The sequence below is a fragment of the Protopterus annectens genome, chromosome 16.part0, assembly GCF_019279795.1.
Source record: "Protopterus annectens isolate FY-2018-M chromosome 16.part0, PAN1.0, whole genome shotgun sequence".
In the NCBI taxonomy this organism is placed as follows: domain Eukaryota; kingdom Metazoa; phylum Chordata; order Ceratodontiformes; family Protopteridae; genus Protopterus; species Protopterus annectens.
Genome location: NC_056750.1, coordinates 682781996 through 682807418, shown reverse-complemented (window position 1 = coordinate 682807418; position 25423 = coordinate 682781996). Strand labels below are relative to the sequence as shown.

Below are 25423 nucleotides of genomic sequence, written 5' to 3'. Positions count from 1 at the left end.
CTTTTTCGAAACAGTCACCAAGGCCATTGACGAGGGCAAGGCAGTCCACACAGCCTACCTTGACCTGGCAAAGGCTTTCGACACAATACCCCACTCGGGTATCATTGAAAAACTCACCAGCTTAAATGTAAACCCATATGTCACAAGATGGGTTGCAAACTGGCTAAGTGACAGAACCCACAGGGTCAGATTTGCTGGCGCCATGTCACACTCCAAGCCTGTCACAAGTGGTGTCCCACAGGGCTCAGTCCTGGGCCCACTTTTGTTCGGCATCTACTTTTCAGAAGTACAAGCAAACACAGGAGGATTATGGCTGACAAAATGTTTGCAGATGACTGCAAACTGGGAACCATAGTTGAAAACCCATCTGACACAGACATCCTTCAGAAGGGTCTCATAGAAACGGATAACTGCTGCCAGAGCCATGGCCTAAAGTTAAACGCTAAACAATGCGTAGTCATACCCTTCGGGAAAAACAAGGTTACCCCTAGTTCCCATATAGGTGGCAATCCTCTAAGCACAGAAGAGGTTATCAGGGATCTGGGCACCCAGGTTGACAGTAACCTTTCGTTTGACACTCACATTGCCAAAGTAGTTAGGAAGACCTTCTACACTGCCCACCTGATCATGCAGGGATTCACATCTAGATCAAGGGAGGTCATTGTTCCCCTGTACTCATCACTCATCAAACCAATGATTGAGTACAATGCCCCATTCTGAATGTAGCTGACCCGACACCTGCAGCAATTGGAAAGGCCCCAAAAATTCCTCACCAGAAGGATAAAGGGTCTCAAAAATATGTCTTATGCTGCCCGACTGAAGGAACTCCAGCTCTATTCAGTCGCCACTGCCTGCTCAGAGGTGACCTGTGCCTGACATACAAGGCCATGTCCAACCCGGAATTAATGAACATGCTTCACCTCAGAACCTCTAAATCCATCAGAACTACAAGGGCAAGAGACTTAAACCTCAACACGGCTATTAATAGGACATGCTGGAGGGACAGATTCATCACCCAGAGACTCCCTATGCTGTGGAACAACATCCTGGTACATGTGAGGCTGAGCACCTCGCTGGCTTTGTTCAAGAGAAATCTTGACCAATGGATGGGAGATCACAGGTATACCCCAGGGATAACCTCAGTGTCACTGCTTGACAGAGGCACAGCAAAATAATGGGCATATTATCCTTCAAACTGAAGGGGTGGCGGAAGCCACAAAACTCTGGGCTAGGCTTATAAATGCCCAAGGGCAGATAGCCTAGTATGAACCTATGAACCTATGAACATAGGCCTGGTGCGGTTCCTGCTATTAGGACAGTGGTCTGCAGTAAACTATATAGTAGTAGGCAGTTTTAGCCATTGGTATTTGACCATGGCTAATCCATGTTGCTTCTTGTTGTGGTACCAACATGGGGGTGTGGTTATCCATGACATTTATTGCTAGTCACCCTCGTTTTGTAGCTTGTTCCATGTTTTTGCACATGTACATCACTGTATGAGGTGTGACCTGGTAGTGTTAGGGTGCTGATTTGGGCTTTCACCCAGTTTTCTATTACAGCACTGATATCTACATTCTCTATACTGTGTGCATTTACACTGCACGCATCTTGCTGTTTATACTTCTGGCTTTGGGTAGCATTACATCTAGGTTCCTATCCCTTGTGGTACCTATGAAGGTGGGTTTGTGTTTTTGTGGTTTATGATTGGTGAGGGTGGATGTTAGTCAGGGTCCTCAGGTGTGCATATGGTACATGGTGTTACATTACTTAACACATGGCATTCATGCCTCAGGTGGTGCTGCAAGGCTGCCTCTGTCGGATGCACATACTACACTCCCTGTAAATGTTTGGAAGCAAGTTGTGTCATGTTAGGCATCCCTGTTACTATATGAGTGAGTCAGAGCGGGTATCAGTCCCAGTGTTCCTACTGACCAAGTGTATGTGCTATGCGTTGCCTCTTTGCCAAGGCCAGGGCATACTGGGCACGCCTCCTTCTGCCTACTGGGGCAAGGTCAGGTTGTTCCTCCTCTGAGTCACCCTCTGCCTGTGGTGGCCTTGGCAATGGTGGGGGTATGTTTGGCCCAGCCCTATGCTGGTCCTGCTGCAGCTGTTTCCGCAGGATCATATTATGTAGCATAGCACATATCATGATCATTTGGGTACATGTAGTTGGTGTGTACTGCAAGGCTCCACCAGATGTGTCCAGACACCGGAACCGTGACTTGAGCAGCCCAAACACACGCTCTATGACATTACGTGTTTGTGCGTGTGCCTCATTATGGCGTTCCTGTTCAGGTGTGTGTGCATTTCTGATGGGTGTCATCAGCCACGGCTCAAGTGCATAACCTGCATCCCCCACTAGGTGTCCATGTGGGAAGTCCCCAATGGCAAATGATTGGTACAGCTGCGTCAGATGCCAGATGTGGGAATCGTGGTAGCTCCCAGGGCAGCCAGCACACACATTCATTATTATGCCCTGGGCATCACACACGACCTGGCAGTTGATGGAGGGGAATCCCTTGCGGTTAATGTAGGCTCTACCCCGCTCACCGGCTGGTGCTTTGATGCATATGTGCGTGCAGTCTATTGCACCCAGTACCTCAGGGTATCCCGCTATTTGCTGGAAGAGACGCATATTGCTGGCCAATACCTCACGGGCATTGGGGAAATATACATGATCACCGACATTTTCTGACATGGCATCCAGGAACTGGTGCAGTACCCTGGAGGCTGATGCCTGTGATATCCCCATCATATCACCAGTTGGTCTCTGGAAGGTACCTGTTGCTAGTATTCTTAGGCCAACACATACCTTGGTTTCCACTGGGATGGGTTCCCCTCTGTTGGTTCTGTGTGTGAGACGTGGCCTGCACAGCTCAACAATTTGCTGCAGAAGGTCTCTGTCCACTCTGTAGCGCTCTACTATCTCCAGCTCATGTAACCCATGGTAGGTGACCCTGGGCCTGTATACTCTTCTCCTTCTCCTCACTCTGGGTTGTCTGTCAGCATCTGCATTGTCACCACCCTCAGCAATTCGCCTATGCCTGATTATAACAGCTATGGCAGCCCCTAGCATTTCTGCTCTGAGTTCAGCTTTTTTCAGTTTTCAATTCTGATAGTTTACTTTCTTGCAGTATCTCTTGTGAGAAACACCCTGCACTGCTGTTTGCAGTGTTTTAAGTGCTGGGTTGGGCTTCTAGTCTGCCTGTGTAATTGCCTGCTTCCAATTGTTTCCACCAATTAACTCCAGCAGTATCCTCTGGCAGCTTCCCTGTAATCTGGTTGTTTCCTTTTTCCTCTCTGTTTCCTCAGGGGGAGTAATGTGCACACCAGCTGAAGCACGCTCACAGTTACTTAAACGCGCGCACACATCCTTACACGGTGTTACACGCGCGCACACATCCTTACACGGTGTGAAATTAGCTGATTCATGTTAAAATGCGCGCACACAGCCTTACACACGTGCACGCCCGCGCAAACTGTTGTAAACGGTTTGCAACACGCTCCCACATGTTGAGCCTGCCTTACACGCGCGCACACGCGCACATGCACGTATATCAAGAAAGTTTGAGTGTAGGGATAGTGTGCACCCTCTATTTCTTGACTTTCCTAGTGTTCTGTTGGGACACATCCCTCTCCTTGATGTCTGTCTGTCATCTGTCACGTTACACTGCCCTCCAATGTGATACACTTATTTCTATCATTCCCCCCGTGATGTCACCTACCTCTTACTCTATTCCTCCCCGTTCTATAACTCTTACACTACTCAGAAAGTGCTCATTACCTATGTGGCAGTGTGATTCAGTATTGTAACCCTCATTTACAAAGGATTGCCTAGTAATGCTTAGTTACATGTCTTACACGGAGCTTCCCCCCCTTGACAACCATTACACGGAGGCCATATTGTTTTTGGTCTGCTAGTCCCTGCATTGTCATTCCATGTAATACATTAAACCCACAATTGTGGGCTTAAAAGCTTCGGTTTTCAGTTTTAAGCAGCGCACCCCGTTTGCACAGGTGTGCACTGCAGTTACACATGTAAATCCCACGAAAAAAAAAAAGTTATTTTTTATAGTTTTGCAACACTTTTTAATGGCAATGGCTACATATTTGGCCATTGGCATGCTAAATGAAACATATGCACCCTTTATTTGGAGCTGACATAGCTCTGTTGTCAATTTTGCAGAAATGTACTCAGTTGTCAGCTGAGTACATTTCTGCAGCTAACACGTCCGTTACACGGACTGGTTTAGGCTTCTTGGATCGCTCAAATACCTCATTTGCATATCTTTCAGCTGCAAATGAGGTATTGAGCATTTCCACGCCCAGTCCGTGTAAGAGACATGTTAGCTGTCTCTTACACGGAGGTTTGGGCTGTTCCTGGATCGGGAGGCTTACACTACTCTTGAACTCCGTGTAAGCCTTCCTGAATCCTGCCCTCAGTCTTTCGATGTTTGTGGTTTTGGTCTCTCAGTCTTGCGAAATAGACCCATCTGTCTGTCTCTCTCTATAGATAAAAATATATACACATATACATGCATGCACGCACACACACACACGCATATATACATATATATATATATATATATATATATATATATATATATATATATAAATATATATGTATTTATTGAAAAGTAACTTGCTACTTCTGCATGAATACCCTTGATGACATATACTACAGAGATCTGCGTTATCCAAACATCTTAGTGTAGTAAAGGAAATAACTCTAGTAGCATTGTACTTTGCATATTGTTGGCAAGGCAAGACCAATAATGTTAAATGCATCACAAAAGTTTAAGAAAAATTCGTATGCATTGTCAGTCCTTCAGCAAGTTGGCTGCTTTTCTCTTTAAATCAGTGTCGCTGCTCTTCTCTTCAATTCATGCCACAAAAATAAAGACAGGATATTCTTTTGGCAAACTGTTCCATATCTAAAAGAAGTAGGTCTCCTGTCTTATCCTAGATAAGCATTGCTGCCTTCATGGTTTTACAAAGTTCACTTGTCAGGCTGATTTGTCAAACTGTTTTGGCTTGATGTGACTCACACAAATAATGAACTGGTACAGGTAATGATACCTTCTATTATTCTTTACCATATGTAAGAATGTGTTCAGAAGCTAGTGATTTCCTCAGATTATTTTTTTCCTTGACTTTTTATATAAAACCACTGGGTATACTGTCTACATAGCACATGTCTCACCCTCTCTCTACATCACTCTGTGGTATATCTTTGTCTTCTGTGAACTCTGAGTAAAATATTTCCACAAGTTTAACTGCAGTATCCTAGAGCTAAGTGATCACTTCATTGTATAATGATGACATGCTGCATTCATAATTTTTGCTCTTCAATTTTCTGATGTAAATACAAAAAATGTATTACTGCTTTCAACCTTTGAAATAAGCTGAGAGGAAATCTCTTTTCCCAACGTTCAGAGCACAACTCAATAGACACTTCTATCAAAAATCTCAATGAAAGTGCTTTTCCACTGTAAACATACATTAGTTAACTTCCTCCTCACCTGCATCACTTCTGCTTTGACCCTTGGTTCTCCACTGCTGCTTCTCTCATGTTCACTTTTAAAATTTATTCTCATTTGTTTTTCTACTCTTAATAATAATTATATATTGCTCCAGTTGTTTATAGGATTATCTACTTTTGGTTATTACTGTACGTTTTTGAATGTTCTGTTTTATTATTTTTGTGAATTTTTTCAACTTGGCTATGCCTGCAAATGGTCTATCGTAATCAGTGTACTATCCCAGTAAACAAACTAAATAAAACAAAAATATGTCAAGCTGTTTACAGATATTTGTTCTGAAATTCCCTTTTAAGTGGAGAACCACCTCATTTAAAAATATAAACTTTCCCTGAGGTTATGCAGCTTTAGAAGAAGTTATACTAGGTAATGGGTCTTAATAGGTAGCAAGCATTGAGAAACCACCCAGAGGTGCATTTCAAGAAGATTCGTGCCCTATAAAGCATGGTCATACATCACTAAGGAATGTAAAACAGCCAGAACACAAATACAATATGTCTAATCCTTGAAAAAAGGCCACTTCATTTCCTACCCTTCCGAGGAGGAAAAGGATTATACTTACTCAAGGCCTACAGACTGAGACTCTTCTTCCAAGAGGTCATCCTATGTACGTGATCACAGTTTTTGAAACATTTAACATACATTTTCCCTGTTTGGGGGCTTTGGTCTTGGTTACTGTTGAAAGAGTTTCTTGGAACAGTTCACTTTCATAGTTAACAAATGATAAATCAGTAAAGTAAATGCCTCTGACAAGTCTGTAATGGATTCTAAAATGTTCCCGAGATCTAGATTTCGACCATCAATGAAGATCCCATCTGGATCACCAATGCAGCCAATAACAGAAGGAATTCGAGAACCACTCCTTAATGGGATTTCACTGCCGAGACATTACATGAGAAATCATGCAGGACATCAGACTTACTACTAAGATACCCTAGTGAGGAGTGGCTTTGGCAGTAGCAAAAGGATGATCCCTGTACATGGGCAGCATGGCAGTAACTGTATACATCATTCTTCCAAGCTAAGGACATAATAAAGCAAGACAGGACAGACCTTGGCAATGCCTTCAATGCAACCTCATGAGAGAAAATTGGGAGCAAGGTCTTCACCAGGAAAAAGACCTACTGCAACCTACTTCATGGAGATGATACCCTGAAAGAAAGTGAAGTTGGGGAAGACAGCTACATGATAACAATGAAGAACAGTGGTTTTATTTTATTTTATTTTTTTTATTTGCTCCCCAACAAACCTTCCTGAAGGGCCTTCTAATCCCTTGTAACTTCATTCAGCTTTATGTAGAAGTGAAATTCTTGTATATGGTAACAGCCTAGGCAGTCCAGGTCTAGCTAGGTTTGTCCTGTCTCACTAGTTTGCACCCACAATAAGAACAGATGAATGGATTACGTGGTTGGTCAGACTCAACCAATGAGAACAAAACTCAGTTCTAAAGAAAGCAAACATCTGTGGCATTCCTTTCATCTCCAGCCATGTCAGAGGCCTATGAAAAGTCCTTGTCACAATGAAAATAATTTCTTAGTGAGAGTAAACCTATAACTTCTACAAGGGATGTCAGGATCTGCTAATGACAAAAACCTACAGAAAATATGGGCACTCATCGATACAATAGTATTATTACTACTGCATGTGGAATGTGGGGATAAGCATGAATCTCATAAGCTGTACAGAAGACAATCATCATTTTAACAACAAATTCATATTCTAGTTGGCATTTAAAGGAACTGACAGTTTTTTTTTTTTTGTAGGTATGGCCACAATGGTAACACTCGTACATGTACCCCCATCACACACACACACACACACACACACACACACACACAAAGTATATGCACGTGTGTGTGTGCATTGTGCAATATGTATGCATATGTGCCTGTCACACCTGCTTTGAACTAAAAACAAAACTACTACAGTGAATAAATCTGGGTCCCTGAGGTCTGCACTGACATGCCATGGCCCTACTTCATATCCACTGGGTCTAAATATTTCACAGCCAAAACCTGTGCTGTGATTCAAGAACACATGCAACTTTCTAGAGCTTTCAACTACAGGTGAATAATCAGAAATGAGCCAATATGCTATGTGCAATAAGAATGCAGACACCAAAGACAATGATGCAGTAGTACTTTGACTTCAAAGCCAGAGGAAATTATACTGCTACAGCCCTTTATTAACAGAACTGGGATAAGACCAGACATGCACAACAGGAGACAACAATCTTCCTTTGATTTCTTAGAAGTTAAAGTACAGATGAATCTACATGAATGGCTAGCAGAAGTACTGGTGTCAGGGTTGGGAGGGTGGCCTAATGGTTAAGGTGTTTGCCTTACAAACACAAGGTGCAGGGTTTGAGTCTCACAAGGGATAATTGGCTAAGCTTAAAATGGCTCGCTAGGGCAGTTAGCTTAGTACTAATCTATGAACTCTATGAACTCTATAATATCTAGATTCCACCCTGTGCAGCAGTTAAAGCTTCTACAAAGAGAGCAGAACTCCATTAACTAAAAATGCCCTCAGTTAAAGACTTGAAAACCAAAACACCTTACCTTTTCACCTTTTTCACCAGGAAATCCTCCAATTCCTTCTGGTCCATCTTTGCCCTAAAGGAGAGCATCAAGAAAAAAAAAACATTTAGAGAATATACATGAATGCATGTTCTGTTGATTGTCTTCTACTTATTAGCCTGGAAAATCATTTTTAATTGACAGACTCACTCCCACAGCTTTAAACCTGTCTTCTTTCTTATCGCCATGTGGTACAGACAAAGAGCTGAAAAGTTTTCCCCAGAACTTGCTCTCCGTGTCACCAATATCATGCAAAACTATAAGTTCATAGGTTGGTACTAGGCTATCAGCCCTAGGGCCTATACAAGCCAGGCCATATCAATTCCCTGGCTATTTTTAACCAAAATATTTACTTCCCTGGTCCCCTGTCTAGCTGGGTGACTAATGTGATCCCCGGGGTGAATTTCCTATCTCCCAACCAAACGTCAAGGTTCCTTTTGAAGAGGGACAAAGAGGCACTCAGCTCGACATGTATGGACAGTCTATTCCAGAGTATGGGGTGTCTCTGGGTCAGGAACCTATCCCTCCAGCATGTTTTGTTCATTGTGATGACCAGATTTAGATCCCTGGAGCGTGTAGCTCTGAGGGACTGGGATTTCTTTGTGTAGCATGTCCAACAGCACTGGGTTTGACATGGCCTTGTATGTTAAGCAGCGATCACCTCTAAGTAGGCGATATGCGACAGAGTATAGCTGGAGTTTTTTTAGATGGTCAGCATACGGCATCGGCTTTAGGCCTGTGATTCTTTTAGTGAGGTATTTCTGTGGCCTTTCCAGTTGTTGCAGATGTCTTGTGAGGTACATACCAAATGGGGAGTTGTATTCTATAATGGGTCTAATGAGGGATGAGTACAGTGGGACAATGACCTCCTTTATTTCTGGATGAAAAGCCCTTAGCGATGAGTTGTGCCACATAGAAGGCTTTCCTGACTGTTGTGGCTATGTGGTTATCGAAAGTGAGACCACTGTCAACCTGTGTCCCTAAGTCCCTTATCACACTTTCAGTGTTTAGTGTACTGCCACTTATGTGGTAATTCCTGGGTACATGGTTTTTCCCAAAGGGGATAACTATACATTTCTTTGCATTGTGATTGAGTCCATGGCTCTGGCACCAAGCATCTGTTTCTGCAAGGCCCTTTTGTAGAATATCCACATCACTTAGGGATTCAGTAATGGCTCCCAGTTTGCAATCATCTGCAAACTTTGTTAGCCAGAGTCCCTTAGTGCTGGCTTGTACTTCAGAGAAGTAGATGCCAAACAAGAGCAGTCCCAGGACTGAATCCTGAGGTACTCCACTTGTCTGGAGCTGGATTTTGAGTCGGCTACTTTTACAGTGTGGGTTCTGTCAGTAAGCCAGTTGGCAACCCATCAAGTGATGTAGGGATTAATGCCCAGCTTAGTAAGTTTATCTATGATTCCAGAGTAGGGGATGGTGTCAAAGGCCTTGGCGAGGTCTAGATAGGCTGTCTGGACCACCTTACCCTCGTCCATGGCTCTGGAGACTGATTCGAAGAGGTCAATCAGGTTGAAGAGACCAGATCGGCCCTTTCCAAAACCAAACTGGGTGGGGTCCAGTGTTTGAAGGTTGCCAATGTCTTTGTTTATAAGTTCCATGATAATGTGTTCCACGGCTTTGCAGATCAGGCTCATTAGACTGATGGGGCGATAGTTCCTGAGATCCAAGGTGGATCCCCCCTTGTGGAGTGGGATAACTGTAGCTGTGCACCACTTATTGGGTGCAAAGCCTGAGGTGAGGCTATGATTAAATATGACACTTAGGTGAGGTGCCAGTAAATTTTGTAGTTCATGTAGTACACAGCCCGGGATGTAGTCTGGTCCCATGGATGCTGTATTTTTAGCTTTGGAGAGTGCGTTTTTTATATGTGTGGCCCTGAGTACTGGAATTTGGCAATCTTTTGGTATTGAGATGGGCCCTTTAGGAGGTGAGTGGGGGTGAAGCTGGCACTGAATTGATCTGCCAGGATATTGGGGATCAGTATATTTAATGCCATTCTGTTGTAGCTCAAAGCAGATCTGAGCATTGCCATTTATTTTATTCTTAACAAAACTACAGAATGCCTTGTGGTTGTCCTTAAAATCTTTGGCAATTTTATTTTCGTAACTAGCTTTGGAGGATTTTATGAGGGGTCTCAGATTCTTACTGAGGATGGAAAGGGAGTTTTTTGCATCCTGGGATTTTCCTCTTTTCTGCAACAGTTTTTTCCTTCTGTTGTATAGTTTGTTTATGACAGGGAACCACCAGATTGGGTTCCTTTTTTGGAGGAGACTGTCTTGGTTCTGTTTGGAATGGCATGATTCATGCATGAGTGGATGTGCTTGTACAGTGCCTTAGTGTAGGATTCAGTGGTCGAACTTCCAGTTCCCATCTACATGGGTGTCATGAAGTTTGTCACTTCTGACTTGAGTAGTATGAAGTTGGCTTTGGAGAAGTTGTTTATGGAGGTTTCCCTACTTGGGGGGTTGCGGGTGGGATGTCGACATCAAGGGTGATTAGCTTATGGTCAGACCTGACCAACGAGGGGGTGACCACTGGTGTAGAGTATCAATATCCCATGTTGGTAATGACCAGGTCTAGGATATTTGAGCCCCTGGTGGGACTAATGATTAGTTGGTCCAGGGAGTTGGAATTTATGATTTCCAAGAACCATTGGGCAAAGGTGTTGGTACCCGAGTAGTTTTCCTAATTATTGGAAGGGTAGCTGAAATCACCCAGTATTAGGGTGTTTGGTTGTATCTTAATATTATCTAATATGTTTAGAAAGGTGTAGTGAGAATCTTGGGCATGGTAGGGGATCTGTAGCAAGCTACAATTTGGATTGCAGTCTTACCTAGTGTTAGTTGCACCTGCAGAAGTTCAGATGCATTGTGTTGGGCAACTAGTCTGGAGGTGTGAATATCCTTGGTGAATATGGACACTCCTCTGCCTTTAGTATTTCAGTCCTGGCTTGGTGGCCAAAAAGTGTGGTAAGAGTTGTAGCCAGGTATTGCAGGGGTGCTCTCTGGAGCCTTGAACCAGGTCTCAGTTATTGCACAGATATCTATGTTCTCCATTTTTAGGAGTGCCTCGTGAGAGTGCATTTTGAGGTTTAGACTTCTAGCATTGAGCAGCATTACCTTCAGATTTTGCATGCTTATATCTGTTACGGTGGTGGTTTTGTCCTTTGAGCCTTGCCTAAAAAAGACACTATAGGGGTGGCAAGAGCCTTAGCCAGTAATCTGAATCCCAGGAGCGACAGGTGTAGACCATCTCTGGCAAAGCATCATGGTTTGTTGATCATGTCGTCCCAGGCAGACAGATATTGGATCCCCTTTGAATGACACCAGAAATTTAGCCAATTGTTGAAGTCAATCATTTTGTCCTTATACTGTGGTATCATTCTGGGTGAAGGCAGAATACTGCTCAGGGCTACGGTCATACCTGCCTAGGCCATATGATCCGAGAGCTCTTTCATGTCTCTTTTCATGTAGTCCAGGGAGGTACGTCTCAAGTCATTCACTCCAACATGGACAATGACAATAGCATATTTATACTTGTTGTGGAGTGACTTGAGTGCATCTGTTATGTGGTGGATCCTGGCACCCGACAGGCAGCTGACAGTAATTTTCTTCTTGTTCTGCCTGATGAGTGGGACGTCAGTGTGCCTGACTATAGAGTCACCTATGACTAAAGTGTTGGGTACGTTGTCTTGCCTTAGGGGCTGTTGTTTGGTGGCACACTGGTGTACTGAGCTGTGTGTCACTTTGGTTGTGATTGGTGTTTGCTTGCGTTTCAGCTTCAGAGGTCCTTGTTGCTTTGGCAAGTTAATGTTAAGGGTCTCCGTATAAGTGGGTTTAGTGTTACTATGTGTGGATGATGGTGCCATGAATTTTGAAGGGCTATGTGTTGCTTGAGGTGTAGTGCATGTGTTAACCTTCTCCTCTTGACTGTCTAGCACAATCTTGGCTTGAGAGCGCTTTGCTTCCAGTTTGGATATGTAAGTGCATCTCTCGCAGGTTGTATTGCTGGGTGGTAGGAGGAGAGGGTTGTCTGTGTACATGAGGCAATTGCTGCATTGCCCCAGTATGCCCAGATTCACCAGGTGGACAGGAGAAATCACCGGAAGCTGACCCTTGGACATGCCTGGTTCGGTGTTTCTTTTGTAAAGTACAAGAGCTGTTTTCCCTTACTTGGCAAGGTACTTTGCAATTATAGGCTGTTTAGTGCCTACGATTAATTTCTCCTTATTAACAAGGAGAACTGAGTGCTTGTATCAGTTTAAGGCTTCCTAGTGCTTTCCAGCAGGTTTTAGAGCAAGTGCTAGTCACAGGGATTCAGATTTTAGCGCTACTACTGAGAAACCAGCTACTTCTAAGGGAAAATTTGAAGAGCACACTTTCTGGCACCACAAATAGTTTAAAGCGCTACTCTAATAAGCTAATAAACGTGCAGGAGAGCAGAGAACTAGCAGATCTTTTTTTTTTTTTTTTTTCACGAAGTGAAGAGGCAGAAGATAATGAGATAATCCAATATGCAGAAGCTAAAGGGGTGGGCCTTTGCTAAGTTCTTACTATTAACAGTAGAATGACGGATCAGTAGCACTTAGACACAAGGCAAAGAAACTTGTCATCGCCACCTAACATTAACTAAAAAATTCTCGAAGCACACAGTGCTGCCTGTTGCTGTTCTCTTCCACTTACTCTCTCCCTCTATCACAGTCAGCTACAGTACAACTTGTAAATTCATCCTAGCTTGGCCACTACAGAAGATTGAATAAGTGTCTAATGCTGTAACCTTATGCATCACTAAGCCAGCCTCAGAAGGCATTTGCTAATTAACAGTAATTCTTTAAGACTTGTTTTTCTTGTGCTGTCTTCTCAATGACAGCACTGTGACAAAATAAATAAATATTCAGAGAAGCATATCAAGTCAGGACACCACTTCAGCAAGTTGATACAACCTATCACAATATAAAAACATTTTTTATAACTAGAGTCTCATGTTTCCATATTTATTAGGAATGACAGAATTATGAATAGTTATTGTAAAAGTCTCCTAATAAACAAGTATATCTGACAGCTGACGGATACTAACCAAACTTCCTGGAGGTCCGGTTGCTGCTACTGGTCCAGCAGGTCCCACTGCTCCTGGTGGTCCAGGCCTTCCCATATCACCATCCAGGCCTGGGATTCCTGGCAGGCCCTAACACAAAAACATATAGCAAATGTTTTAAAATATTTATAGCAGCATATCAGTTGCAATGTAGAAATAACATTATGCAAAGCCAATACAGTAAATTTGAAATAGTAGTAATATATATATATATAAAAAAAAAAAAACCCACCAGATCGCTAAAGGCTGCTCAACCAAACAAAAATATTTAGAAAGCAAGCATAGCTAGGCCACCATGGAGAAACATTTACTGACTAATAAAACAATAAAATAGCAAAAATACAGCATAGGCACAGAAACTTGGATAAGCGCTTTAAACTCATACAGCCTTCATCAGCTCCTGAGGTTTTGGAGACTTTAGACCAATATCTTTACTTAGCTTAGACATGAAAATTTTCATGAGTGTTCTAGTCTCTAGAATGCACAGGTGTTACCACCCTTGATTAGGGCAGGACAAAATTGGTTTGTAAGAGACAGATCAATTATGGACAACTGGTGAGAGTTAGCATCCTTCTTGGCTCATACAGAGGATAATACCATAGGTGTGGGGGGTCATACTGGGAATTTCTTTTTCAAATTTTTACAGCATAGAGGATTTGGTGACCAGTTTATTAAACTGGTAAATGGTAAGTATAACCTGTCCTCCCGGTTGATGGTTAATGGTAGGATATCAGAGGAGGGGAGAATAACCAGGGGCACAAGACAAGGATGCCCCCTTCCCCTAGACTGTTCCTATAGGCTATGGAAGAATTAATGTTGGATTGTGATTTTTCCTCCAGGGTTAAAACTCATGGGAAGGAGTTAAAAGAGCTTTTTACTTATTTGCTGATGATTGCCTTGTATGTCGTTTTAAGGTCTCATCTGTGCTAGATGAGGCTTTTCAGAGTTTCATAGATTTTAGCACAGTCTCAAGCTCAGGGTACAATATAAGAAAATCAGCAATACTCATGTGGTGCTGGAACACACTACCATGAGCAGTTCCATGTCCCCCAGCTGTTAACCTCAAAATGCTTGCATTTGTTTGTGAGGAATACATAGGAGACAACTGTAGAATTAAACCTGACTCACTTTCTGAAAAATATAGGACATTTTTTATTAAGAAACTGAGTTCTTTCCCTAGCAAAATTCAGGCAGTTAAAGCTATGTTAATGCATCACATTGTTTATGTGCTTAAGAATCTACTCAATCTAGCAGACTATCCTGTAATTTGTCAATTACAGGAGCTTTTAAACACATGTATATTAGGCTCATCTACTAGTAGAATATTATCCTATGTAGCATTCATCCCAAAGTGATGGAGGGGAGGGGGTATGCCCCATGTTTCCATTTATGCTGTTACATTTATAATGTGGCAGATGCTAAGGCTATTTAATAAAGAGTGGAAGGCAGAGGACACCAAACCTAATTTAACTTGGTCAAATCTGTTGTGCTTGCCACATACTTGGTTACTAAATCTTTATTATGGAATGAGGCCCTACTAGAGTGATATAGCATCATCCTCAGGTGACAATGAATATTGGGGGGATATCCCATAACATTAGCTAGATAAAGGGATAAGGGAGTGGATACATTTAATGACAGACCAGGCAAACCCAAAATGAAGAACTTTGTAGATTACTGTTTGGAATTTTCACTCTTGGTAAAGCAGTGGTTTGCTTACATGCAGCTCCATCATATTTGGCATTCCCAGATACATGCAAGCAGGGTGAACTAAAAGGTTAACCTCCTGGGTGAAATGGGAGAAAGTGAGTCAGGTTTAATGCTATCCCAAATAAAACCAAGACTCATTCCTCAAGCAAGAAAAAAACAGTCTAGTGGACCCCGGCCATAAGCAAACAATACAATAAAAGGAGGAGACTTATACAAAAAAAGGCCAAATCTCAAGTAGAAAAATCATCCCTGATCAGCATTAGTAAGAAATTGAGGGCCCTCATCAAGTCAACTAAAGCCTTCTATGGTTATGTCAAAAACCTAAATGGCAATGCTCAGGTCTGTTTCTGAACTAGTACAAAATGGAACAAAATACACTGACCCCACTGACACTGCCAACATCTTGGCTGATAGGTTCAGTGCAAATCCCCCCCCCCCCTTTCACCACCTACAAGGCCTATTACTATTCCAGGGGATTGTGTAACTCCAATTATTACTGATAAGTTGGTTAATAAGGCTCTATCTAAAGCTAAAAACACTGCCTCCATAGGACCAGATGGTGTCCCGGGCTGTGTCATACGCGAACTCCAAAACGAATTAACCCTGCATCTGAATACCCTGTTCAGTCTCAGCCTCTCGACAGGATATGTGCCCATAGAATGGTGCACAGCAACGGTGGTTCCGCTGCACAAGGGTGGGCCCACAACCGACCCTGGGAACTACCGACCAATAAGCCTGACCAGTCTGATCTGTAAGGCAATGGAGCGAATCATTATGGAACTCATAAATGGAGAGATTGGGAACCTCCAAACACTTGACCCCACACAGTTCGGCTTCGTCAAGGGCAGATCATGCCTCCTGAACCTGGTGGACTTCTTTGAGACAGTTACTCAAGCTATAGATAAGGGAAAGGAGGTACACACGGCTTACCTTGACCTTGCTAAAGTATTTGACAGCATTCCCCATTCGGGTATTATTGATAAACTCACCACCCTGGGCATAAACCCTTATGTCACAAGATGGATCGCAAACTGGCTCTCAGACAGATCCCACAAAGTAAGAGTAGCGGGATCTATGTCCAAATCCAGACCAGTAATGAGCGGTGTGCCTCAGGGCTCTGTCTTGGGGCCCCTCCTGTTTGGCATATACTTCTCAGAAGTACAGGCAAGCACTGAAGGGCTGTGACTGACCAAGTTTGCGGACGACTGCAAACTGGGTACTATAATAGAGTTTCCGGCCAACATGGATATCCTCCAGAAGGGCCTTAATGAGACTGATGCATGGTGTCAAAGCCATGGTCTCAAGCTAAATGCTAAAAAATGCGTAGTAATCCCCTTTGGAAAAAACAGAGTACCCGCGAACTACCACATAGGAGGTAACCCCCTGAAATCTGAAGAAGTAATGAGGGATCTAGTGATCCAAGTAGATAGCTTTCCTTTGATAACTATGTTGCCAAGGTGGTGAGAAAATCCTTCTATGTGACCCATCTGATCACAAAAGGGTTCGCATCAAGATCTAAGGATGTAATGGTGCCCCTCTACTCTTCCCTCATCAGACCCATTATTTAGTACAATGCACCAATTGGAATGTACCTGGCTAGGCATCTCCAGCAGCTGGAGAGACCACAGAGGTACCTCACTAAGAGGATTACTGGCCTCAAACAGTTGCCCTATGCAGCATGATTGAAACAACTAAGGCTTTTCTCTGTTGCATACCGCCTTCTCAGAGGCAAGCTCTGTCTAACATACAGAGCCATGTCCAACCCAGAACTGTTGAACATGTTCCATCTTAGCAAAACCAAATCTACCCGAGCTACACGCTCTAGGGATATAAACCTCAGCACAACAATGAATAGAACATGCTGGAGGGATAGCTTCCCTTCGCAAAGACTTCCCTTGCTATGGAACAAGGTCCCGATCTACATAAGACAGCCCCTCATTATCACTCTTCAAGAGGGATCTTGACGAGTGGATGGGTAACAGAAAGTTCACACCAGGGATCATGCCAACAGCTCTACTAGATAGGGGCCAAGGGTACTAGCTGCTTGATCAAGGGCCTAGGGATCTAACCAAAGGGGCGGTGAATACCGCACAATGTGGCTGGGCTAATATATGTCTTCGGGCAGATAGCCCAGTACCTACCTATGAACCTAAGGTGAGAGCTAGTGAAATTTATATGGGAGGCCAAAGAATTAATGCTGTGAAGAAATGTTTGGAAAGTAGACAGAAGAGACATTAAGTGGTCCATCTCACAAAGAGAGAATGGTCCCAGTCCGGGGAGTCTATCTCTAAACTTAATAAATGGGTACAATATAAAGATCAGAAAATTAATTTTTTTTTTTTTATCAGTAGTATCTTACACCAAACAGTTCAACCATGGTATTAAGCCTAATAGTAACTGCTGAAGATATATAGCCCCTGAGGCTGGCAACATAAATACATTTTAGAACTGTTCTAAGATCGAAGGATATTGGCTATATTTGCAGTCTCTACAAGAAAAGGTATATAGGGTCAAATTGTATCTGTTGTAGAAGTTTGAGTTTTTTGATAAAGATGATCCTGTCATTCAGTTAACCTCCCATGCCAGAGAATATCACGAGAGATTGACTAGTGTTCTCAAGATATCTGTGTTACAGAGTGGAAATCTAAGGGTGAACTAGCATTCACTATTTTCAATAATACTATGCATAAACACATTGATTATGTCTGTACTCTTTCAAAGACATGAGTTACAGTTACAGTATTCCCAAGGTGTGGGAAACATTTTTGACAAATTTAACGAAACCATATCTCAATCAAAAACTGTATGCTTAGATATCCAATAAAAAAACTTTGTAGACTGTTTATGGATTGCTGAAGTATATTTTGTATATAGTTAGTATAGCTATACATCTTCTTTAAAAGATTTTGTTCTTATGCATGTTACTAAGTTAATTGTTTTCATACTTCAAGTTTTTTTTTGTTATCTTGTTTCTAATAACATTTAGAAAAAAATAAGATCAATCTGCTTACACAGATGTAACCAATCACTGTAAATAAGTACAGTAGAGAGTCAATTATCCGAAAGTCGATTATCTGAAATATCAATTATCCGAACACGTCTTCCAAAGTTTTCGGATAGGAAAAATCATAAAGTCTGAATATATAAATATCATACATATTTGCTTGTGAGTAATTTTTGAGCTTGTAGCCCACTCGTGTGAAAAATATTTTTTATTGTCCACTGAAATCGCTGAATGGTTGAAAAGTGTATTCACTGCAAGCAGAAAAAACAGGATTTTTTAAAGTTTTTTTTTTGTTTAATTATCTGAACAGTTTGATTTTCAGAACTACCCTAGGTCCCATTTAGTTCATAGGTGTGTACTAGACTAATGGCCCTGGAGCCTTTACAAGCCTAGCCCATAGGATTACTCTGGCATCGTGCCACCCGACCTTAGTTCCTAGTGCCTCTGTCGAGTAGAGCCACTGGAGTGATCCTCTGGGTGAATTTTCTATTTCCCATCCACTCATCAAGATTCCTCTTGAAGAGGGCCAGTGAGGTGCACTGCTTGACATGTATGGGAAGTCTATTCCATAGCATGGGCAGTCTCTGGGTTATGAACCTGTCCCTTCAGCACATTCTGTTGATTGTGGTAATGAGGTTGAGGTCTCTGGAGCGTGTGGTGCGGAGGGATTGGGATTTCTTTAAGTGTAGCATTTCTAACAGAGCTGGGTCAGACATTTCTTTGTAAGTCAAGCAGAGCTCGCCTATAAGTAGGTGATATGAGACAGAGAATAGTTGGAGTTTTTTGAGTCTGTCCATATAGGACAAGTGTTTAAGGCCTAGGATCCTCTTTGTGAGGTACTTTTGTGGCCTGTCCAGTTGTTACAGGTGTCTAGTGAGGTGCATGCCAAATGGGGCATTGTACTTGATGATTGGCCTAATGAGGGAAGAGTAGAGGAAGACAATGACCTCTTTCTTCCTGGATGCAAAACCCTTAGTAATGAGATGTGCCACATAGAAGGACTTTCTGACCACAGTGGCAGTGGGGTGGTCAAAAGAGAGGTTGCTTTCCACCTGTGTTCCTAGATCTCTTATAACACCTTCTGTGTTCAGTGGACTACCATGGATGTGGTAATTCAAGGGAACTGGGTTTTTCCCAAGGGGGATGACACATTTTTTGGCATTGAACTTAAGGCCATGGTTCTGGCACGATTCGTTGGTCTCATTAAGGCCTTTCTGTAGGATGTCAACTTCACTTAGGGAATTAATAATGGCTCCCAACTTGCAATCATCTACAAACCTTGTCAGCCAGAGTCCCTTTGTGTTGGCCTGGACTTCAGAGAAGTAGATATCAAACATGAGAGGACCCAGGACCGAGCCCTGTGGGACTCCACTCATGACTAGTCTACAGTCTGACTTGATGTCAGCTACTTTGACACTCTGAGACAGTTTTCAACCCACCTAGTGATATAGGGGTTGATGCCTAGCTTAGTGAGCTTTTCTATTATTCCTGTGTGGGGAATGGTATCAAAGGCCTTGGCCAGATAAAGGTAGGTCGTATGAACCACCTTGCCTTCATTCACAGCTCTGGTGACTGATTCAAAGAAGTCAACCAAGTTGAGCAGGCATGATCTACCCTTCATAAATCAAACTGTGTAGGATCCAGAGTTTGGAGATTCCCTATATCCTTGTTTATTAGGTCCATGATGATGCATTCCATAGCTTTGCATATCAGACTTGTCAGGCTAATCGGGTGATAGTTTCCGGGGTCTGTAGTCACTCCTCCCTTGTGAAGAGGGATGTCTGTAGCAGTGCGCCATTCAGTAGGGACAAAGCCTGAGGTGAGGCTGTGATTGAACAGGGCACAAAGGTGAGGTGCGTGTTCACTCTGTAGTTCATGTAGAACACAGCCGGGGATATTGTCAGGCCCCATAGAAGCTGTATTCTTGGCCTTGGACAGTGCTGTTTTAACCTGTGGAGCAGTAATACTGAGTGCTGGCAATCTACTGGTATTCTGATTGTTTCTTTTGGGGGGGGGGGTAAAGTTGGCACTGAATCTGTCGGCCAGTGTACTGGCAATATCTGCTGGCTCGCTCGGTATAGGAGGTACCATTGTGCAGTAGCTCAGAGTAAACCTGGGTATTGCCGTGGAAATTATTTGCATAACTATAGAAGGCCTTGTGGTTGTCTTTACTATCTGCTACAATTCTGTATTCATAGCTAGGCTTTAGAGGATTTGATGAGGAATCTCAACCTTTTGTTGAGGCTGATAAGGGAGTTTTGCAGTCTTGGGACTGCACCTTATTCTGCATCAGTTTCAGAGTTTGTTTATGGTAGGGGACTACCAGATTGGATTTCTTTTTAGGAGAGTGTCTTGGTTCTATTTGGTATGGAGAGATCCATGCATTTGTGTATGTATTCATACAGTGCCATTGGTGTATGATTAGGCGATCATGCAACTATTCTCCATTTGCATGCATGCTGTGAAGTTAGCCACCTCTGTTTTTAGGAGCCCAAAGTTAGCTTTGAAGAGCTTTTTCATGGTGGCTACCTTTGTGGGAGTGGGGTGGGGGGGTGGAAGGGATCTGGATTTCCAAGGTGATTAGTTTGTGGTCATATCTAACCAGGGAGGAGTTGACTATTGATGTAGAACAACGGTCACCCATGTTAGTAATGACCAGGTCAAGGATGTTGCTACCTTTAGTGGTGTTAAAAACGAGCTGGTCCAGGCACTGGAATTAATGAATTCCAGAAAGCATTGGGAAAGTGTATTGGTATACGAGTAGTTTTCCCAGTTAATGGAGGGGTATTTGAACTTACCCAGTATGAGAGTGTTAGGTTGGACCATAATATTCTCCAGGGTGCCTAGGAATGTGGAGTGTGAGTCTTGGGACATGGTTGGGGACCTATAGCAGGCTACAACCTGAATCGCTGCCTTACCCAATGTTAGGTGCACCTGAAGTATCTCAGATCCATTATGTTGGGGTACCAGTCTGGAGGTGTGCTCATCCTTTATGAATATGGAAACACCATCACCTTTGGAGCTTGGAGGTCCAAGTTCTGGGGTCGAAAGGTGTGGAATGAGTTATAGCCTGGTAGTGCAGGGGTGCTTTTTGCTGCCTTTAACCAGGTCTCTGTTACAGCACAAATGTCAATTTTCTCCATTTCAAGGAGTGCTTCGAAATAGTGCATTTTGAGATTTAGACTTCTAGCATGACTCTCATATTGCATTTGTTTGTAGCTGTTATGGTGATAATTTGGTCTTTGGAACACCACCTAAAAAGGTACTATATGGGTGGGCAAGAGCCTTGGCCAGTATCTGGAAGCCCAGGGTGACAGATGGAGGCCATCTCTGGCAAAGCATCGAGGTCCGTCAATCATGTCATCCCAGGCAGACAGATACTTCAGATAATTGATTTTCTACTGGTAATTCAAACACAGCAGAGTTTTGGTAAAATGAACCATAAAGATGGCACAAATAAATCAGCTACTGCTGCATCCCAACAAATTGATGCAATAATAAGTGTAAAATGGATAGTAATCACTGAGGACAGAGGAGGAAATCACACAACTAACAAAATAAACAGAAGTGATGCACAGAAAATGGGAGACTAATTCTGACAGCTTAGTCTTCCAAGCCAGTTTCTAGCCAGAATATTTTTAAACCTATCTGAAAGTTTGTAGGCTTTAAAGTATTTGGATGTGGCAGAGGAGAATTTAGAAAATATCATCTCACAGAGAAATCTTCTGTATTATACTACAAGACTTTACAAGTGAAGGGATTCCTATAACTAACACATTATTCTTATTAGATTGATGTTAAGCATTTCTTAATGGTCTGTGAACTTCCTCAGAAACCATACATTTGAGGAAGTTCTTGCCTATTGGAAAGAAGAGCTTAAACAGATTATATATTTTGGGTGCTGTGACATTTCTGGTCGGCATTTCTTATTTTATTTAAGTTTTGAGTACACTGATTTGTGGTGTTTTTGGGCATTTCTTAATGATGTATGTGTAAAAAACTGAGGACTACAGGAAAAAGCCAAAACCTTCGTTATCTATCAAATATTTGTTTTTTTACATGTAGGAGACAGAAGATTTAAGTTAAAAAAGAAGGAAACACTCATAAAATGGTTGTAATGTAAATCTTTGTTCTACATACTAGTCTCTTTTTGAGCTACAGGTCAGTTGAACCCAGTATTTATTTTTTTATTTATTTATTTAACATTTGTTGACCGGGAATGTCCGACTAGGTTCCACAGAGCCTGTTTTCAGCGGAGGCCCGGGGAGAAATGCTCCAGATGCATGTCTTTGGAATTTCAGTAAGTATGGAATATTTGATTGCTATCAGCTGTGTTCAATAGAAAATTATAAGAAAAGATAACCAGTTTGGCAAATAATATCTTATGTTTTATGGGCAAAAAGTAAAGATACTGATCTAAAGAGAAGTACAAATGAGATTAAAGTTAGAAATATAACTTCAGGGTGGTGGTGATAGCTGCAATGTTCTGATCCTGATGTAAACTTAAAGAGATCATGCACTGTAAAAGATGCAAAATGGGTTAAATCTTGAGAGGATATCATACCAGCACCAGTCTGTAAGTCTTTAAAGATAAAGGTTGAGCAAAATGGGAAACACACTAAGAAGGAATGGTTACAATAATGGGGAACATTTCTCAATTTCAGAACTCCTCCATAAGGCAAGATAATCTCAGCGAATGTACCTTCTGCAAGCATCACCACAGGTTATAAAGAAGACCAGTGTTGAACTGAAAGACAGAAGAATTACAGACTTCCTTCTTGGGTCCGGACTCAGAGAGGGAGGACTGGAATGCAGTCAGGTGAGAAGACGAGCTGAGTGCTGCTGAGGAGGTGGGGTGAAACATATCACATCCCGTTTATACACCCAACACATAACTTTACCACACAGACCACAAGGAATGGGAAGGAATGGGGTAGGTCATAAAAGAACTCTCCCCAGTGGATAATGATGGCCAGACCCCCAAGAAACAATTAGGTTCTTTGCTGACCTCAGCCCTATTTGGATAAAGTCTATGGGGGTGGAGGTGACTGTTAGGAAATGGACATAGAGCATTGGGTAGGGAGCCATAGGATAATGCAGACAGGATAAAAGCCGCCCTCCCAAAATAAAACACACCTCTGTGTTCTCTGTCTCTTCACTGACTTCTCAGTGTGAGTCAGTCCCTCAAAACCCATTAAGTTCATTGACAAGTTCATTCATAGGCATGTTTGGGGATGACCATGCAATCTGCAAGAAATGGAAGCTGGCCAACATGGATTTGGTTCTTGGAAGTAGTAGCATGAAAGGCCTACACCAAGCCTATTGCTTGCATCAGATCATATTACCTAATAATGAATTTCTGAATACAAAATTGCATTTCCCACCAAAACCTGAAACATATGCCTGAAATCCAGATCCTAAACCACAAATTATGTTGCAGGAAGACTTTTTTGAACCCAAAGAGACACACAGGGAGAACAATCATGCCCCTGGAGTATTTCTAACCCTCAAACCGGTGATTTCAGGGGTTACTCCTCATGATAAGGCTGGCCAGCAGTTTGCTCCAACCAATTGATTTAGAGATGGATGGTGCCTAAACCTTGAGGTACACTTTCCAGGGTGGGATCCATTGGTTTGCCTCATCTGTGCCCTTTGTTGTAGACTGAAGCAGAACCCTGGCATGAGCTCAAGGACAATGCTAGTCATGCATGACATCTACTCATGCAGAAGTGAGAAGACCCATTTGGGAAATTAACTTTCAACTAATAGAACATAACTGAACACTGCCATCTGATTCTCACTCCTTTTGACATTGCTTCAGCAAAGGCTTGAAGCTGTATCTTGGGCCTGCCTGCCAATTTCCGCATAATGAATTTTCAACTGCTCTTCGTAGAAAAGTAGGCAGGAATTTCCTTTATGGAAATTGCAAGGTAGAGGCTAACTCTCACATCTGTTGCAGTGCTTCATGTCATCATCCTCTTCTACATAGTAGATAACAATATCAGAGTAAGTCGAGGCTTATTATTTGACAGCAGCATGGAGACTCAAGATAAGCTTTGAGGCATTAAACTTAGGTAGTTTAAAATATCATGCATCAGAAACAAGATTTAAATGTGGGAGTTGTAGGAAAAGTGGTGGACTCGAGTGCAAAGTACACTCATATTTTGCAGCAAATTACATCATAGTGAGTGCCAGAAAAGAGCATATGTGACCATAAGCACAATACTTGACAAAGAAAAAAATGTCAAGGTAGAACAGAGGAAAGGATGAACCCAATCAATCTTCCAACAAGGAGAGTCCCCAGTATCAGTTTACATCTTCTCTGGAACAGCCAGTTTGCCATGTGTAGATCTTTACAATGATTCCTAAGGAGTAACGCAGAAATGCTGAGGGAGAGAGATCATAAAAAATTGTCACTTTGGATCAGCTCTGCCAAACACTGTCAATGCTATAAGTCAGTGTTTCTCAACCACCGGGCCACGACCTGGTACTGGGCATCAATTATACCGGGCTGTGAGTGGTTGAGAACCATTGCATATCTGCGTTGATGTTTAACAAATAAGACTGCACACCCTTTTTCAAAAGCTGCAGTCTGTTAAGTCATGTTCTAATTTCTTCCTAATAATGTGTGTCCCTTTTGAGTCTTGCATTCTTTTAATTAGTTGCCAATGCTATAACTGTAATGAGGATCATTCCAGAGAGTCGGGCAGTATGTAGCAGTTTGCACTGTCTTCACGGCAGTAGTAGCTGCAGCATGCAGTTGCCTTGTTCCAAAAGAAGCTTCTCACGGCTTCCTTATAAGCAGGGTTTAGCAAGCTTTCTCTGTGCATATTAATGGTGATGGTAACTATTGCAGAACCCACTTTTCTTAAATTCCCATAAGTGGCCTTGTCCTCCCATAATGAGTTACACATTTTACAAAACCTGGTTAGCTTATTTTTCCTAGATTTATTGTTGCTGGCTTTTTTCTCTACTGCAGTTTAGCTTTTTTATATATAGGGACTGTTTTGTAAAGTTAATTATGTTGTGTTTTAATGTTTTGTAGGCTTTTTGGAGCTCAATAAACAGTATTATTGGCAACATGATTAAAATTTGGTACTGTTTGTGAGCATACTCCCCAGGGAAGCACTTGAATGACGATGACTGAGCAGGTGGCATTTATGTAAATATAAGCCTAAACCTCTTGCGTTGAGCAAGCACACCTTGAGACCCTAATTCCTCCCAACCCATGCACATCATATATAAATAAGAAAAAAAATGGCATGACTGTGTATTTTTTTTTTATTTGGACTGTAGAAAACTTTTACATCTTTACTTTCTGCTGGATCTGCTAAAATGCTATTTTAAAATTTGGAAGTCTGCTTTTATTTAAAAAAAAAAAAGTTTTGCAAAAATTATAGTGACGACTATATCAAGAGCACACCCCTCTGCAAAACACTGGTGGTGAACCAAAGAAATCTTTGCATCTTTTTCCAGCTGCC

The 25423-nt window shown here is 42.3% G+C and overlaps 1 protein-coding gene across 1 annotated transcript in view; it reads right to left on the bottom strand.

The window, feature by feature from the left end:
* LOC122790648 (collagen alpha-1(I) chain-like) overlaps positions 1-25423 on the bottom strand; it is an 882142-nt gene that overhangs the window by 779466 nt on the left and 77253 nt on the right. Inside the window, exons 6-7 of the mRNA XM_044058172.1 lie at positions 13211-13318; positions 8102-8155 (exon numbers count right to left, since the gene is read on the bottom strand). Of these exons, the coding sequence (XP_043914107.1) occupies positions 8102-8155; positions 13211-13318 (162 nt within the window). The remainder of the gene's footprint in view (positions 1-8101; positions 8156-13210; positions 13319-25423) is intronic.